Source organism: Aulostomus chinensis, chromosome 22, assembly GCF_037954235.1.
Source record: "Aulostomus chinensis isolate RoL2024-O1b breed Wild chromosome 22, RoL_Achi_v1.0, whole genome shotgun sequence".
NCBI lineage: Eukaryota > Metazoa > Chordata > Actinopteri > Syngnathiformes > Aulostomidae > Aulostomus > Aulostomus chinensis.
In genome coordinates, this window is record NC_141341.1 from 22,697,699 (window position 1) to 22,715,962 (window position 18,264).

The 18,264-nt window shown below is 41.4% G+C and overlaps 1 protein-coding gene across 3 annotated transcripts in view; it reads right to left on the reverse strand.

Moving 5' to 3' along the window:
* Positions 1–3,152: 3,152 nt before the first annotated feature.
* Positions 3,153–18,264, reverse strand: part of ctdp1 (CTD (carboxy-terminal domain, RNA polymerase II, polypeptide A) phosphatase, subunit 1) — a 73,818-nt gene continuing 58,706 nt past the window's right edge. For 2 of the 3 annotated variants that reach the window (XM_086193973.1, XM_086193972.1), the window contains exon 13: positions 3,153–6,091. In XM_086193973.1, the coding sequence (XP_086050099.1) occupies positions 5,905–6,091 (187 nt within the window). In that variant the 3' untranslated portion in view covers positions 3,153–5,904. The remainder of the gene's footprint in view (positions 6,092–18,264) is intronic. The other variant, XM_086193974.1, reaches the window with a different exon arrangement.

Below are 18,264 nucleotides of genomic sequence, written 5' to 3' on the forward strand. Positions count from 1 at the left end.
CTTTCTAGCGTATCTCACTACTTCCATCAGGTAAAACTTAACCGCCTCCTAATAAAGGCATTATTGGTTGACATACAAATGTAGTTGATGATGTTTTTTTAAATTCAATGTCACTCTAATGATGTCTGCCACGGAGGTCATATTGTCAGTTGCATTTGCCTGTTTTACTGTCAAAAGGATAATATGACAGTTATCATTAAACTTGCTGGACGGGTGAACCAAGGAAGAATCTGTTACATGTTGAAGTAGTTTCGAAGCAGCGCCGCCAGGTCGCCACGGGAATTACATGGAGTCTTTTACGCTGATGCTCTCCTCCATGTGGGTCTACCAGATCCATCTCAGATTTGGTCAGAAACATCTTAAGAACTTGGAGGTGGTTTACTTTGTTGATATGGAGTTACCATGGTGATTTTGATGTCCTGCTGTAGAACAGGAGACACAATGAGATTCCCAGCCTGAAGATTTCTACGAGCCGAATTTAGACCACGGTCAAAGGGCCACTAAGTCATAACATGAATACGGTGATGTCTTCATGTGATGATCAGCAACTTAATATCTTGTGTGTCTTCTCTAATGCCACCTAGTGGACACAGGAAGTGCTATCTACACAGCAGTGCACACATTACCACTTAAATTCCACTGACGAATGCCATAGTGGCTGGAGCTGTTAGGTGCCACTCTAGCCAATATCCATCCATCCATCCATCCATCCATCCATTGTCTTCTGCTTGTTCCTATTAAGGGTCGCGGGGGGGGGGGGTGGAGCCTATCCCAGCGGCTACAGGCAGAGGTGGGGTTCACCCTGGACAGGTCACCAGTCCATGGCAGGACCAACATACAGAGACAGACAACCATTGGCTCTCCCAGCCACGCCTACGGTCAATTTAGAGTCTGGATTAACTTGGTCCCTCTTGATGTCTTTGGACTGTGGAGGAAGCTGGAGTACCAGAGAGAACCCAGCAGGAACAGGGAGAACATGGAGACTCACACAGAAAGATCCCGTGCTGGAGCCGGGACTCGAACCCAGAACCTTCTTGCTGTGAGGGGACAGTGCTGACCACTGCACCACCGTGCAGCCTTCTAGCCAATATTGTAATTTCCAAAAGATTTCTATGGATGCATCTGAGGCTCTCCAGTGCTGGTGGAAAGTTTTGGGTAAGTCTGCTCCTTTATGCAAACTCCAAATATTATCAGTTTTCCTTCCTCTCACCTCACCAACAGACACAGAGACACACATCGTGGGGGTGCAAGGGCTCATGCATTTCTGCTTGCAGCTTTAATTTAGCAGAGCTGGACACCCTCTGTTGTCTGGTTAGATCTATCCAAGGAATTACCTATGTACCTCTAAAACTCCTGGCCTAGGAGAGCTGTAGTTTCTCCCTGTTTTCACATATGGCTGATTTGGGGGGTTGTTTCACAGCAAAAAGCAATGTAAAATAATATGTAGTAACCAAGATCAAAGCAGCCACGACACCAGTCAGCATTCTGACCCATCAGTACTCATTGCTATGGGTCAGAAAACAACCATCTTCAAATTTGGCCCTAATTTGGATCACAACCACACACCAGTAAAGTTTCATGCAAAATGAGTGTGGGCCAGAGGTGTAACGACCACTTCAGATGCCCTTGCTTGCTTCCTACCCATTTCTGAACTTGCCCTTCTTTCAGATGTCCAAAGTATCATGATAGTACCTTACCTGGTTGTGACCCAATCACAGAGGAAAAAAAACACCTGCCAGAGAACTCAGAACCAGTTGCGATGGTGCTACAGTAAAGTATTTTGCCTTGATGACACAGACTCATAAAGTGAAAACAAACTGAGCAACGCACGATTGCTGCCGGTAATGAATGATTCCCAGTGAATGGGTGCAGGTGTAACTCCCTGCAACACAACCTCACTGATTTACAGCCTGAGCCTGTAAATCTGCTGTCTTGCTCTCCAACTTCCGGCTAAAAGGGAGCAACATGAGGAGGCTCCAACAGGACAATCTGATTTTTAGGGGATTAACTTTTGTGTATCGACACTTCCTGTCAGTTTTTGGAGGCTCCAGTCTACAGCGAATCATGGTCAGCAATACAAAAATGGCTTTATTCATATTCAAAAAAGGAACCCAGGCAGCGCTGGCCAGTATGGCTGTGAATGTGAGAAAAATATTTCATCACAAGATAAACAGCCCTCCGTTTATTGCTGTTTGCTTTGGCTTTCACGCCAGCGCATTAGCAGCCGTTCCAGGAAAGACATGGGGCGAACGCTGCAACAGAGAAGCTGAGTGCTTTTAATAGACTTTGTGAGTGTGATTTATGCTGCTTTTTCAAATGTCATCAACACATGACTGAATATCACAGATGTTAAGGCTCTTCAGACAGAGCCCAACAAATAACAATGATCACGGGTGAAAAGCCATCAAAAAAGAAATGCCATAGTCTTCTTTGCAGAATTTCTCACTTCTTCTTCCGAAGACAGACTGACGCTGTATGCACACTCCGGTAATGAGCCTGCGTGTATCCGTGTAATACCAAGGAAACACAGAAAGATACATCTACTACTCAAGTATGAACCCATTCCGGCAATACGGAACAAGGCCTAATAGTTCCAGTTGAGTCTTCATGACAAAAAACCCATTAAGTACGTGGCACGTCCTGCTGGGATTCATCCACGTGATGACGACGATGATTTTAAAACCCAACCATTTACAAAGCAAAGATGCTGTAAAATACTAAAGAGCCGCATCTTCTCTTTAGATTTGGAGGATACAGAACTCCATCGCATTCTCCTCTGTAGGACGGAGAGAAAAAAAGAAAACCCAAGACATTTTCATTATAAACATCTTTATTTAATCAAAGTATCATCTCTGTCAGGGTCAAGTAGGAAACAGACTTTACAAAAACTTTACAAGTCAGATGTTTCATTCAAACCACCACAAATACAAAGGAAAGCAAATGGGAGGACTCACTCCAAAGGGAAACCAGGAAGTTGATGGTGAAACACACAGAGATCTTGATGGATGCTGAATCGTTCAATGGTTAAACTCACTGAAATCAGTGTGACCAAAACTTTTACTTTATTCTCCATTTAAACTTCACCCAGATATTTTCATTGTTTTTTCCATTTGCTAACCATCAGATGTCTTAACTTGGCCAAGTTCCCCCCCCCCCCCCCCCCCCTTACATGACTTCGTACATGCTGACTCCAGAGAGCGCTCAGCGTCATACCTGCTGCCGGAAGCTAGCAGACACTCAAGATTAACAGCAGCAAAATACAACACATCCATTTTAGGCAGCTTCATCCAGTATAATCCAGGTCTTCTTTATCCATTCCTGTGCTCAATAACCCACTAACACTTTGAACTGAGCAAAAATCTACCAAACTGTGACAGTTCTGGTTCTACTGAGCATGAGCAGATCAATAATTCAGTTGAAATCCCCCCTCATTCATTGACAAGTGAGTTAGACTGCACACCAGCTACACATCTGGCAGTGGAGTTCTTTTTGCCAGTGCACGGGACAATCACGCCGCTCCCCCAAAGCCCGTTTCTCCAAACAGGTGTCCGAAGCCACCAGAGGAGGCACTAGTATAGCAACCAGGATTCATCCCCTCATTTGGCTTCCTACCTGCAGACACATCCAATCCTGTTTGTATGGGCACCCAACCAAGCCCGAGGCAACATGGGGAACTGAACCAGCGAGCCCCACCTTGTTGGGTGCCCTGTGTGGTGGGACTTCAAGTGAATGTGTGAGCAGTTAAAACAAACCCATGACCTGGATTAAACTTGATGATGATGTTTTTCACATTTTCTGAATTCCGGTTCCACCACAATGTCATGCAGGTTGAAGGATGTCATGAATTCAGGACATTTTACAGTGGGTAGCTGATAATCAAAAGACAGTTTCTGGGAGAAGTATAACCTGAAGTCAAGCTAGGCTGCATCAAGTGGTAGAAAATTAGAGATGGCAACATCTGATGTCATGAAGGTCGAACATACCAACCAGCATGACTTAGACACTCAGCACTCAACGGAGCAGCCCTGTGTTTGATTTATCACTTCCTGTGGATAAGACATGTCAAAATATTCATTTGTTTAAATAAAACAATCTAATTTTAGCTGACTTAATTGAGTTTCATACAACGACAGCAGCATGCTTAATGCAACATTTAACTGTCTGTTCTCCGATGATCAGACTTGTTGTCTGTACTGTCGAACACAGACACCGTCCCAATATGAACATGGGGGGATATGTTTGAATTCTTAAGTGCAATTATTTTTAATGTTGCAAAAACACACATCACACAGAAGATTAAAGAACACATGTTAACATATCCATCAACACAACAACTGGATTTCAGAACAATACGCTCGGAAACATGTAAAACAAACTGAAACGCCAAGCAGGTGCTGTTCAACTTCAACACAAGCAATCATTAAGATTTTCCAAAATCATTCGACTTGATGTCAGGGTTCTGTCAGACACATCCAACACTTTGTGTATGCTATGCATTGGGAAGTTCATGAAGCTGTCTGAAAGTTTTCTGCAATTTATTTGTGGCTGGACCGGATAATCGTCACTACAAGACACAAATGCTGCTGGTCAGCAGTTGAGCGTTGCGGCACATTTTTTTGAATGAGCACTGATTGCCATCACTTCTTACACGGACGAATCAGGTCACAGATTGCTTTGACTGGCAGCAACCTGGTGATGATGTAGTCAGGCAGAGTTTGGCTCTGGCTTGACTGTCCAACGTTGCTGCTAAGAAATAATCTCATGCTCCAATCAAACAGAGTACTAAAATATGTTTCTGAGGACAGTTGAGTAAAAGCCCACGCAGCAACAGAACCAAATCTTTTTGAAGGTGTTTTTGACCTGCACGCCGCAATCTTTTGGTCACCAACACTAAATGGATGATATTCACATTGTGAGGCTTCTAAGTCGCTTTGTGTACTCTCAACAATGGCGCTCACATTTCCCAACACTGACCAACAAGGTGCTGCCATATACTTAGTTAAGACCTAGTTCCATTTCAATAAAAGCATAAAATGCCTCCTCCAATTATCCCTGCTATAAATCCCAGCTGAAAACATCTACACAGCCCAGTGATGAAGGGGAAAAATGTTGACTTCTCCTAAGACAACTAAATTTGGCAAGTGATTAGTTCCAGTGTACATTAGCAGAGGTCTTTTTTGAGTGGCTATCCTTCCTAATGGAAAAAACAAAACAAAAAAGGACAAGAGTTGAGCTAAGAATGAGTGGATGTAAAAATTGGAATTAGTTCATGGGGAAAGTGCACCAATGGGAACACAGACAACAATATTTCATCATATGTACAAACACTCCAAAGAGGAAGAAATGACAAACACATTCAAATGTCTAGAACTGCTGGTTGCATTTATGACCCTAAATAAAAAGGAGAAATAATGAAAAATAAAACTGGAAGTCAAGAGTAAAATATTTAGCTGCACGACTTGGCAAACCTATTCCAAACTCTTTGGCATGTATGACCAGCAAAATTTATGGTTATAATTTCTTTTTCTCATCAATATAAAATTGAAATAGAAAAAAAGAAAAAGAAAAAGTATCAAATTTAATTTGTTTTTTAATCTCTACAGTTTATCTCACAATAAAATGTTAACATCAAAAGTGTTTTGTGCCAAAAAGGCTATGTCGATGCTACAAAACAAGCCTTTATTTACACAGCGACATGTCATTTCTGTACAGGACATTCATCATCATCATCATCATCATCATCATCATAGCACACAGCACGCACGCACTCACGCAGCCACCCACGCACACACACCCACGCACACACAAACCACCCACACCCACACACATCACAAAGCACAGAAAAATAGGATTCTAAGTACCGCTTTCAGAGGCCTTCCTTTTAATGTCCCTCCATTTTCCAGATCACATAAAGTCATTCAGCTCCGCCTCCAAGGCAGCGGCCATCTCGTCTGCCTCTGAGCTGCTGCCCTCCTCTTCTTCATTGGACTCTTTGGAGGACTCGTCGGCAGAGTCCCCTGCCACCTCTTTGTTGCCCTCCTCCTCTTCTTCCTCCTCATCCTTCGCTTCACCATGCTTGCGTTTTTGACCCCTGCAGACATGAGAGAGGATAATTTAGAAAGGTAAACCTTTAATCTCTGGGATGTTTCTGCTGCCGCCAAAAACAGGATTTACATTATTCATTGAAACACATTGCTGGTGTCTCACTTGGAAGTGACGCCAACATGCTGCATGGCTCCCACTGCTTGTTCCTCTTTTGCTACGTTGAAAAATACCTACATTTCTTTGAACACACATGATGAATCCCTCCAACATCCAGCTACATCACCATCAGCTTTTCCAGCACATTTCTAACTCAAAGAACAGAGTCTGTTCGAAAAACCAGTGTTTTCATAAAACACCTCATTCTGGATGAAGGTTCCCGTGGATCTTCTCCACACTTAAATGGAACAGGAAGAGAGCTGAAGTCAGCAAATTGCAATTCCAATAATGAACAGAAGTCCAGCGGTTCTACTGATAGAATCCACTGTGAGATGAAACAGAACATGAAAAGAGAGGGAAGAGCACACCCCTTGAGAATCACTCAATGCAATTCATAAGAACGCACTTGTCCTCCAAACAGCTTTCATCCACTTAGCAGGAGGAGAACTCGCCCCAAGCTGAAGAAATTCACCAAGGACTCCGAAGCTGCTTGGAGTTGCAAAGACCCCTCAGTATGGAACAAAACAGAACTGTAGTGAGGACTGAGGATTTAGAACAACTGGGAAACTGGGATACAGATATGAAGGAAACATAAACAAAGAGAATGTAGAAGGGTAAAAGAACAAGGATGAGTGGATTGGGAATAGAGCCTCATAAAATTTGAGTGCAAATAAAGCCAAGATGTCCTTCAGATTCAAACCACCCGGGAAATCTTGCTCTCTTTACTCTTAAACTTTTTCTAAAGAGGCCTAGTCGGGATATCTGAGAGAAAAAAAATGCATATCTGCCCTGTCAGGAACGATCCTAGATCAGCTGCCAACAAAAATTCCAAACAGTCCAGTGGTCTTCCTTTCAAAATAAAAGAAGCCATGCTCTATCATTATAGTTTTGTTGCAGACAATATGCTCATGTTACTTATCAGGAAGAAATTGGTGTGTTTCAGGAATTTTTCTGAGAAGCAGAGTTGTTCTGCTGCTTCCCTGAACCTCACTGAATCTCTTTTTTCACACTACTTGCACATCAGGTTCATCCACAAAGTGTAACAGGAGTGCAACGGCAGTTGTTGTAGTTAATAATCATTGTCATCAACTGAGGCTTTAACACAGACCATGTTCATTGTGAGAGACATTTTTTTGCAGCAGGTCAATGTTTTTTCCCCTCACTGCCTGGAGACACGGCCCTCCACGCATTTAAAATGACAGAATCTCCTTGGAAATGGCTGTGGCACTTTCTGAACAAACAGAGCCAGTGCGTCATTGGTTACTGACTTGTCTGTGACCCTCGGTTCTCACTGAATCACTGTGCAGCCCAGTGTGAAGTGGCCAGGATATTCAGCAGACAAACTGTTCACTCCAAGTAGGGAGTCCTACTCATTAGGGGAAGCGTTCAAGTGTCTAAGGTTCTTTTCCTGAGTACGTTAGCTGGGCCACATAATCGAAGCAGCTGCACTGGTTTTGTATTTGCTTCATCAAACCATTGAGAAGAAGAGAGAGCTTAGCCAGAGGGCAAAGCTTTAGATCTACTAGCTAGCCCTCATTCAAAACCTCATGACCAAAAGAATTAGATTGTGAATACAGGAGGCCAAAATGAGTTTCCTCAGGTGGGAGGTTGGTGTCTCCTTTAGGGATAATGTGAGAAGTCCAACCATCATTGAGGATGCGAGTAGAGGCTCTGCTCCTATGCATCAAATGGAGCCAGTTGAGGTGGTTAGGACATATAGTCAGGATGCGACCTGGGCACCTAGGTGTTCTAGGAATGATCAGCTGGCCATGGGCAAACCGAGGATCAGGTGGAGAGACTACATCTCCATAATAGCCTGGGAACACCTTGAGGTCCCCCAATCAGATCTGGTTGATGTGACCAGTGAGAGGGGACTTCGGGGTTCACTGATGGAACTGCTACCTCCGCGACTCGCCTTACATAAAGGGGCTTAAGATTGATGGATGTTAATTACATATACCGTCCTTTTTTTAAGGACAGCTCATAGGTGCTTCCGATGTGTGGACAAGCAAAAACCGGTGTCGTTCACATCCCTAGCTGAGATGTAATAAATGAAAGCCTGTTGCTGAATTTCAAGTAGACTGAAAATGATGGTAAAAAAAAAAAGAGAAACACATTCCCAAGTGGCTGAAGAATTCTTTTATTCAGCTGTAAACATGCCATTGTTCTCTCTAATCTGCCTCAGCCTCTCTGTGACATGTGCCGCAGAAGGGCTTATTAGCATGATGCTAATGAGGTGTGTAGGGGTCTGGTTCATGTGGGTGGTCTGACACTGGCTCCACTGAGAGGGCCCCTCTCATTAGACTGCACCGCTGTTGGACAGCCTTGCTAACCTCCCACAACAGCGGGGCTCTTGTTGCGTGTTCATTAAAGGTCAGATGTCGGCTAATATCAGCCGAGAGTCTCAGTGGAATGACAGATTCAGTGGACCCCTGCAGACCCTACTGTGTGTGTGTGTGTGTGTGTGTGTGTGAAAGGGTATGTTGTTTGTGTTATGCGGCACAGCTCTGGTCCTCCAAATTGACAAGAATTTTAATTTCCTGAGCCATAAGATCAGAGCCAAGTGTCCAGAGGGTAATGTGAGGCTAGCACATACAAGGTCGCTGATTAATGATCATTTCTTTTGTTAAAATGTGGGAAAATGAGGTGAATCCCAGTTTAGCACCATCAGTGATACTATTTCTGTTACCTAGGCTGGTTGGTGACGCTGCTAGAATCGCTGCAGGTGAGTGTGTATATATGCACATGCACAGGCTTAATAAAAATGTGATATGTGTGTTTTTACACCAATACCCCACCGTCTCTCTCCTATTTCCAAATATTAACTGTGGAGACAGCCGGGGGTGGTGGGAATGAGTTCCTCCATTGCTTTCTGCTTCGCATCATTACATCCAATCTGAATCCTCGTCTATTAATCCAACCACCCACAAACACCCCCCCTCCCCCTCACACACACACTCCACCACATTTACTCGCATCAGCTCCAAAACAAGTTGCCAGTTAATCTACTTTATTAGACTTGTCCTGGTTTCACAAGTTGTTCTAATGTATGGCAACGAAGAGTTTCCTGCACTCAACAAGTTGATTTACATTTAACCAACAGAGCAGACAGACTCATCCGCAATGAAACGATCCAAACTTCAGTTAGTTAACTGTGTTAATAAGCTTAATGGGTAAAGTGAAGCCCTCATGCATTCGTTGCAAAACTGTACTTCTGGATTTTTCTTTGGCGTCAGCACAAGAGTCGTGGCTGAGTGGTTATAAAATGTGTCACATGTTCAGCTTGACAACTGGCAGTACGTACAGAAGACAATCTCTTATATGTACTATATATCTTGTGCTTTCTCAATTTAGCAAAAGACTGCACTTCTTTAAAACTTTCAGAATCACCAAAATGGCCAATAATAGAATTTGCACAAAAAGGACATGTGAAAAATCTCACTTCCTATATTTGTATTTGTTTGTAGTGCAATGAATGGACGTCTGGCTACATGAGACTTGTGGCAACGGGAACATGGAAAAGAAAAAAACAACAACAAAAAACCTGCTGACAATGATAATGTCGTTTGGACAATTTTATGCATTTTCCTCAACCATACCTTTGACCATGTTAACCACTGATAAAGAAGTATGTAACAAATTTTACGTAGACAGCTGTCCTGTATTGCATTGTGTCAACAAGGCTTTCTTTCCCACTCATCTTTGCCAATAATCGCTTCTTTCTTTCAGGAGTTTTTCTGAACCGCAGGGATGAAGTATTCTCTTATGGTTTACAAGCTCCTGAGAAATTGCACACAAAGCAAACTTGAGTACATCTTTAAATTCTCATCTTTTTAAGGCCAAGAGGGTAACTTTTAGGAACGGAAGGATTTTGGATTCCAAGAAGTATTGACTAAGTACATTCGTTTGCTTTTATTCCATGCAGAGAAAATGTACCATGTGGACAGCAAATGAGGTAAAAGGCATTGGCTGAACTACAGATTTGCAACTCAGCTGCATCGAATAACAATGATTTAGCTTTTGAGTTTATCTGCCTTCATATGTTGGTTGTAAATCTCATCTCAGCAACACCCCATTCTCACGTCTCAAATTGTGAAGTTTCAGGCAGCAAGTTGTAAGAGCTGTGCGTCTTCAGTGCCATTTCTCATGCTGCTTCCCCTCAGATAATTCACATCTGGATCCCACCTGACAAGTACTTACTACCAACTCAGTTTTTAAAACTGTTGAGGGAGTTTGTGGGTTTGATGAATTTGTCCCTCAAAGCTCTCAGCAGACACTAATACTTCCTTCCAACTAAAAGGAATGGAGTCTTTTGTTTTGAGGTGCCTTCAATGGAAAAGTTGTGAGCCAAACACTGAAAAGGGTTTCAAAACTATTTGGGACAAGAGAAAAGTAAAAACTTGAGAGACAAAAAACTGACAGATTAGACTTCCATTAGCCTGTTCGCTTAATCACTGAAAGTTCCCCAATTATTTTCTTCTATATATTTCAGAAATTGTGAGGGCTGAAATAAAAGGATCATGTAAAACACTTGAGTCATTTAAATTATCTCATTACTGACTCTCATATTGGCCGGTGAAGTTTAAGATGTGGCTGTAAAGGACAATCCGCCATGAAAACTTGAGAACAAAGTTTTTAACCATTTAGTTTTAGGGATAGAAGGGCAACTTCAACTATTTTTCACTGACTACGATTCCAAGGACAGCAGTAATCCAACTAATGACCTTATTGTAATTAAGACAGTATTTCCATTAGTTGCTTCGAGAATATTCCACTTCTATTTCTGTTTGCGCGCCACCAAGCAAAGCCCAACTAATGACAGAAGACATCTGCCCACACGGCCACATTCTACACTGGGGTTTTCTTCTGGACTTTGATCCTAGACCGTTCTGTCACGTTGCGACTGTGGTATATTTTAAGTGTTATTAATGCAGAAAACTTGAACTTGAACAAACTTGAGCAGTTTGGAACACTGACTAGGAGGTTGACAATGTGCTGGAAAACAGTGTAACTTGCTTAGGGTTGCACAATTCATCAAAATGTATCACAATATAGCCTACTGCAATTTTCAAATCACAGGAAGCATTTGTAAGAAAGTGACTTTGTCAGAATCTCATGTTTAGTTAAATATTGTGCTCACACATTATTTACTAAACATGTAACATCTTTGATACCGATTATGACAAAAATCCCAAAAGGATCTTAATGGGTTTTTCGCTGAAAATAAGAATACCGTAAAAACTAACAATTCAAATTTTGCAGTTCATGTTGGAACAGTGCCAAGCACTTTTGTGGATAAAGAAAGTAAAAATGACTAAAAGTTAAAAATATAATCAGATAGAGGATAAGGTTTCAGTACATATGACATAACAGGTCATTCTTAACCAGGCATAACTACATGCACAACTAATCGCTTGTAAAATCGGGCACTGGCCGCTTCCTAAATATGGGAGACCTAATCTCAACAATGTACCAGAGTCCCTCCTGAAGAGTCACTGCAGCTGATCTACTGAATGAGCCTTTTTTTTTTGTGCTGTCTAATTTTGGATTCCTCTCCACCTCATTTCTGTGCTCTACCTGCAGCCACTTAGCGGAAATTTAAAACCCTGTTGCTGGCTGCACAGAACGGATCATTCAGAGCTGGATTAGCAAAAATCACACAGAGAAACAGATTCCCTGCTTTATTTCAAGTGGTAGTTTAAAAAAGCAAGGAAATGGCCAGTTGGGTACCCAGGGTGTTGTGTCTTGATCGTCTTCTTCTGTTTCCCGCAGGCTTGGCACCACTTGGTACATTGTTGTTGGTGGGCATATACACAATGTCCTTGGTTGGCATGACTGTTTGTCATACACCGAAAAACCCTGGGATGTACCACACCGTATGATTACATACTCAGATTAATCACAGCCTTTGTGAGTGCCTGATCACATCTCAAATTGCAATTTCCATTTAAAAACGATGCATCATTCTGCACTAGTCAGGAGGATACAAAGCCTGCAGCTTACATCATAACAAAATTAGAGATACACAAGTGACCTTAAACTACTAATAAACTGCACCTGGTCTGAATCTGGACACAAGAGATTGTGGTTAAGTCTTAAAGGTCTCAACAGCTACAGTGCACCCAAGGGAGCAGTCAGATTTATCATGACCAGCTAGTCTCAAATGTATTCTTGTGATGCAGAGCACATCACATGGCAGAGTAGAGTAAGTACCCCTGCTGGTATCATAGAGAAGTAAAAGGCTACAAACTGTACCCAAGGCTTCCCAATCTAGGACTGGTGAGGACAGAGGCAATAAAAAATGAGGAGGGACTTCAAACACTTCTGACAACTCTTCTTACCGCAAGAAAGTACAGAGGAGCCGAAGGGGGAAAAAGGCAAATTGGAGGAAATTAAGTGTGAAAGAGGGAGAAACAGAGCACGAAAGACAGAAGAGGGGGGTAATGAACTAAATAATGAGCTAAACTTCTCAGTCAGTCCTTGGATTCTTCAGAAATAGTAGCGAGGGGCACAGGTCAACATCTCTCCCTTAGAGCTTGAATAACGAACCAGGACTAATACCACAAATACCATACTTGTTCTCCCTTTGTGTGGATTCATTGTGTAGCAAACCAAAATGGACACAACATACTATGCTCCATAGAAACTGCCTTACTAGATAATACTCATCGATGTGGTCACCTCTGTCCTATATCATAACTTTCATATAATTGACAGCTGATGTGTAAAATGCAGACAGTCTGAAATATAAAACCCAATCCCTCATGCATTCAACAGCTCAGCATGCAGAGCTGATAAGCAGAGCAGCGAAATTAGTGGTTTTATACCAATGTGCTCCGCCCTTGCCCCCTCATTGTGTATACAATCCTACTATGAGACCTGAGACAGACAGATACTATAGATAGATGTTGGTAGAAGCTGGAAAAGGATAAAAGATAAAAGGTTAAGTTCTGGTACGGGGGAAGTGAGGCTGTTATGAGGAATGTAGCAGCTTTGCTTAGCTGTGCACCGAAAACAAGCCAACTTTCAGCACTGTCGCCAGGAAATAAGAAACACACAAAGATATGACAGTGCAGCAACCAACACTCACACGACGAGGACGAGGTACTTTTGTGGCCACAAGCCTCAATGTGAAGAATACGTGCTGACAAAAACTTCAGGCATGATGTAGACAATGAAGAAATACTGCTCGGAATGAAGATTCTCTATAGAAAAGTTAGAGATTGTATGTCTTAGCAAAAAGATAGTGATGTGTAACTGCTCTTCTTCGTATGTAGTTGATCATTAACAGCTTGCAGGTGGTGCTTATCTTTCTTTTTGGCCACTTAGTATCAGAACAGCAAACAATAATTTCACTAATTTAAAATATTATTTGCCTTGAAATGTATTTGTCATGTTTGACTGCGCTTCACTCTACTTTTGGCTATAATCAAAAGTAGTTGCAATCTTTGATTGTAGTTTGGTTCTAGACAGAACAAGCACTGCATAGTGGATTTAGACAACAAAAAAAAAGCTTAAAGCAGCAAAAAGAGTAGAGTTGAGAGGAACAGTAGGTCTGGTGATTGTTCGTCTGTCATCATTTTAATTGGGGATGGGCGTGATCAGTCGCTAACCTTTGTAAAGAATTTCGTTCAGCAGCAGCATCCAGCCAGGGATGAATATCCAGAGAAATCTGAGTTAAGCTAGGTTAAACTTCAGTGCTATTACGACAGCAGCACTGCCGTTGTTATGTCAACTGAAACAGCACAGAAAAAGAGCTACAGAACGATGGACGAGATGACAAGGAAGAGAGTGTGGAGTTACTAGGTGGCATCAGTACCGTATTTTCCGGAGTATAAGTCACACTTTTTTACATAGGTTGGCTGGTCCTGCGACTTATACTCCAGAGTGACCTAAATATGGATGAAAAAAATAAATAAAATCACAGACAGCCACGAGAGGGCGCTCTAGAGTTACGCGCCGATATCTCCTACTCTGTAACAATTTAAAATTAAAACAAATAAAATAAACATTAGCTTACCGATCGCCACTAAACAAAAATGCCGCCAAAAAGAAACTCATTCTGCGGACTTCAAGCTGCAAGTTGTGAGATTTGCAGCTGAAAACGGCAATCGAGCAGCAGACAGGAAGTTCGGAGTAAGTGAGAAGCTTGTTAGGGACTGGAGAAGTTCAACGGCTTTAGCGATGTGGAGTGATTGCGAGCTCTTATTAATGTAAAAGTACAGTAGTTGTTTTGTTCTTTATGCTCTACCTGTTTATTACCGTATGTTCGTGCGGACACTTTTTCCGTTCGTGTTTATTTTTTGTTTCGCTGAATGTTGTTTATGTTGGCATATCTTACAGCCATTCAGCCTGTTTACTATTATTTTATTAATGTTAACCTCCCTTCCAAGGTGAAATGTCTATTTTTGATGTATTTTGTAAAATAAATAACCCGCAAAAAAAGCGACTTAAACTCCAGTGCAACTTATGTGTGTTTTTTTCGATCTCATTATGCATTTTTGGGCTGGTGCCACGTATACTCCGGAGCGACTTGTAGTCCGGAAAATGACAAACTTCAATGACAAGTTATTACATGATTGCTCATTTGTCTAGAAGTTCTTCAGTCTACAATGGCGTAGGCTTGGTTCTGCACTGATGATGTAATAGAATGACTAATAACTACCTTGTTCTTTGACTCAGCTGCTTAGTATCACAAGCTGCCATAGCAAGTGAAAGTGAAAATGAAGAGGGCACGAATTTCTTGTGGGACTATTCTGGTTTATGAAATGGCAAAGCTCATATTAAATATTGAAACGCCATCTATAAAAACAACTCAATGACGGCAGGTCACTGATGGACAATCAGCAGTAAAAACAACCAGTTACCTGCAAATTGATTGAAAAATCAGGAAGTGGTCCAAAAGAAGCTGAACAGCTCAGTCGTGTTCATTAGTTGATTTGTGAAGTCGTTTGGCTTGAAGCCTCAGACCCTGCCTCACTTACGAGGGCTGCATCTCTTTCATTACCTGGCTTGTTTTTAAATCACACCAACTAACAACCTGTTAATTGCCTTGGTGGAGGGCACTGTTGTTGAATTTTAATTTTATCTTGAGAATTCTTTGGTATTTTCTGCCATAGGCATTCAGAAAACAGATCAAATCAGACATCTAGACAATGAATTATCTTTAATTTTACTGATGATCAAGTGAGGACAATTCTTCGAACTGCCCACCACTGATTTTAAAAATTAAAGAATGGTCAAAAATGGTTGGGACATGGAGTCATTTTTAGGACATACATTAAAACACAACCCGTTTTTGCACATCTCCATCTGACGCTTGCCACACCTTCTGACTCAGAATAATAGAAAAGTGATGGTAACTTTAATGGCCATGACATCTACAAAGCTGGAACCTGTGGGGGTTGTATTGAGTCTAATGGATTGAACAAGTGTTCTGTTCATTAGTGTGTGTCGCAGTACGTTGTATTACAAGTGAAACACTCTTCAGATTCATTGTTTGCTACATGACAAAAAAAAATCATTGTAGAATATCTAAAGACTAGTTTAGTTTGGTTTCTGACGAGTGAGTAGGCCGATACATCATTACAGGAGACAATGTATGTGAAGAGGATTTACAAAATTTGCCTCATCAAGTGGCAGTTTGGATGCAATTTTCACATTGAATAAACATAAACCAGATGTATTAATCTTTCCTAGGTGAAAAGAAAAACAATGACTTTGACATCAGTATATGGAATTATGTTGTGAGTAGACAAGGGTGAGAAAGGTGTCACAGTATCTCAACAGGGTGATTCACTGTTAGTGTCATTTATATCTCCCCAGTCCATCATGTCTGCATCAAACCTACAGCATATCAAAGCCCTGGGCATCTGTCTATAGACATTACGTCCCGTCTCTGTCTGCTTACTGCGAACATTAGCAATGGCAGGGTTTCTTGTCAAAGGTGCCACAGTAGTAATGGACCAGTTCATGAACCATGCAACTGGTTTGAAGTATAAAAGTCCATGGCTCATTAACTTTTAGGGAGTGACAGGCTGGGACATTACTTGAAGACGCCATATCACACAGAGGCTTGAGGTAAATGTGTCAAAAAACAACCACAGAAAGGTCCTACTGTCTCTGAGTAAGGACAGTCCAAAAGCTGTTTCATACATTTATAAGCACAGTGGCCCCAGCTCATAAAATATTTGACGAGGGTTTGGTATCTCTAACAGTTATGCAAACTCCTCTGTTGCCCCTGCTATCTAGTTCATCTTTCAGATCTCACATAGATCAAAGCAAACTCAAGCGGGCTGGCAATGACAGGGGACTCTCATGGTCTAAACGGAAAAAATGACTTTCAGAATACAGGAATTAAAAAAGTAATGCCTCTATCTGAAGCTCGCATGGCACAGTGAGATGTTTGAATGTGCATCAATTGTGTCATTAGAACCTCTAACCCTAACATAGAAAATGAGACAAAAAATTGTCAATGCAGCAGCATTAAATAGATGATTCAAACATTCATTTTGCTACCTTTGCCAAGGATGTTTGTTTGTCTATCAGCAGGATAAAAAAACTACAAGGCTCATTTTTGCTGACATGGATACAGCACGGCCACAGTGGAACGCAACATTTTGTGATATTGCAAAACCAAGTAATTTATTTAAAAATATTGGTCTTCGTGCTGGCATTCTCCCAAAATGTGTCCTTCAATCAATCAATTTATCTGTAACTTCTGAAAATTATAGCTATGAATCATATTCTATTTGTTTGGGATCATGTGCAACATCTGAAATTAACTGTACAATTTAATTTAAGGTACTTCTCATGCGGAGTCCTTTAGCACTTATTGAGAACTCCCTACAGAACCTAAAATGTGTCAGGATTGAGCATGGAAAGATAAATAAAACAAAATGCAATACTGCGAGTCTGGAAATTTAGATATTGGTTTACAGCTTTAATATTGAGACAAGGTTGTGACAGATGTTTGACTAATTGTTGAAATAAGATGAGCAGCATGCAGAGACGCCAAAAGCAAGGCAAGTTTGCGTTAATGATGCTAATTAAACTGAGTTATGTTTTGGACTGTGAAACCTGGCATATATGGCAATGAAAAGGTCCCAAAGAAATTTTGAGTAAAATAAAAAGTTTTTTTTTTTTTTTTTTTTAAGGGTAGATTTTCCCATGAAGCTCTTGAAATTAAGCTGCAGGACACGTCTTCAACTGCGGCTGCTTTGATACTCCTGCCTTCCCACTGTGCATGTTCTCATAGGCTCATTCAGTGGGCAAAGTACGCTGAACTCAAAGCATTTCCTCCATCTTCTACTAATTGCCTCAGTGCGACAGGCTCTTAATGAGGCACTCTTGTCTTTGCACCACCATTGTTGGCAGCCATTGACTGACATATAGCACCTCATATTCATCTATATTTATTGATATGGAGCCCCAAGCAGAGCTCACACTCAAGGGGGCCAATCAATACAGTAGCTAGTGTGAAACTAAAACCAATGTTTGACACCTGGTTTGGCAAGCTAATTGGTAATGTCAGGCTGTGGCAAAGAGGAAAAAGATCCTCAAGCCAAGAGGTTGCAGCATTACTAATAACTATTCCAAAGAAAATAGCACAAGTTAATGATGAACAGTGCAGGTTGAAATGCAGTTACCAGAGTGATATTTTTCTTCAGTCAGTAACACTTTATTTCTCTTTCCAAATACATGCATAAGTAAAACTGGAGGAAAAGCTGAAGGAAATTTCCTTTGTCACATCAATATATTAAAGTGATACTTTGCCTTCTACATACTCATAAATGGTTGTCTTGAGCTCACAAAGATATTTTGCCCCTTCTGTCTCCAGAATGCATGAAGAGCCAGACACGTGTATATTTAGTCTGAAGCTAGCTGCCCTAGGCAACCGCAGTCATGGATGCCTTTCGAGGTGTTGAGATAATGACTGCAAGTCTTTTCTATGTAAGCCTATTTTGCTTTTATTTTTGGTGGCAAGAGTTTTGGAAGTGCCTATGAAGTACACAGTAAGATGTAAGTTAATGAAATAAACGCAATAATCAGTGTTGTCATTAT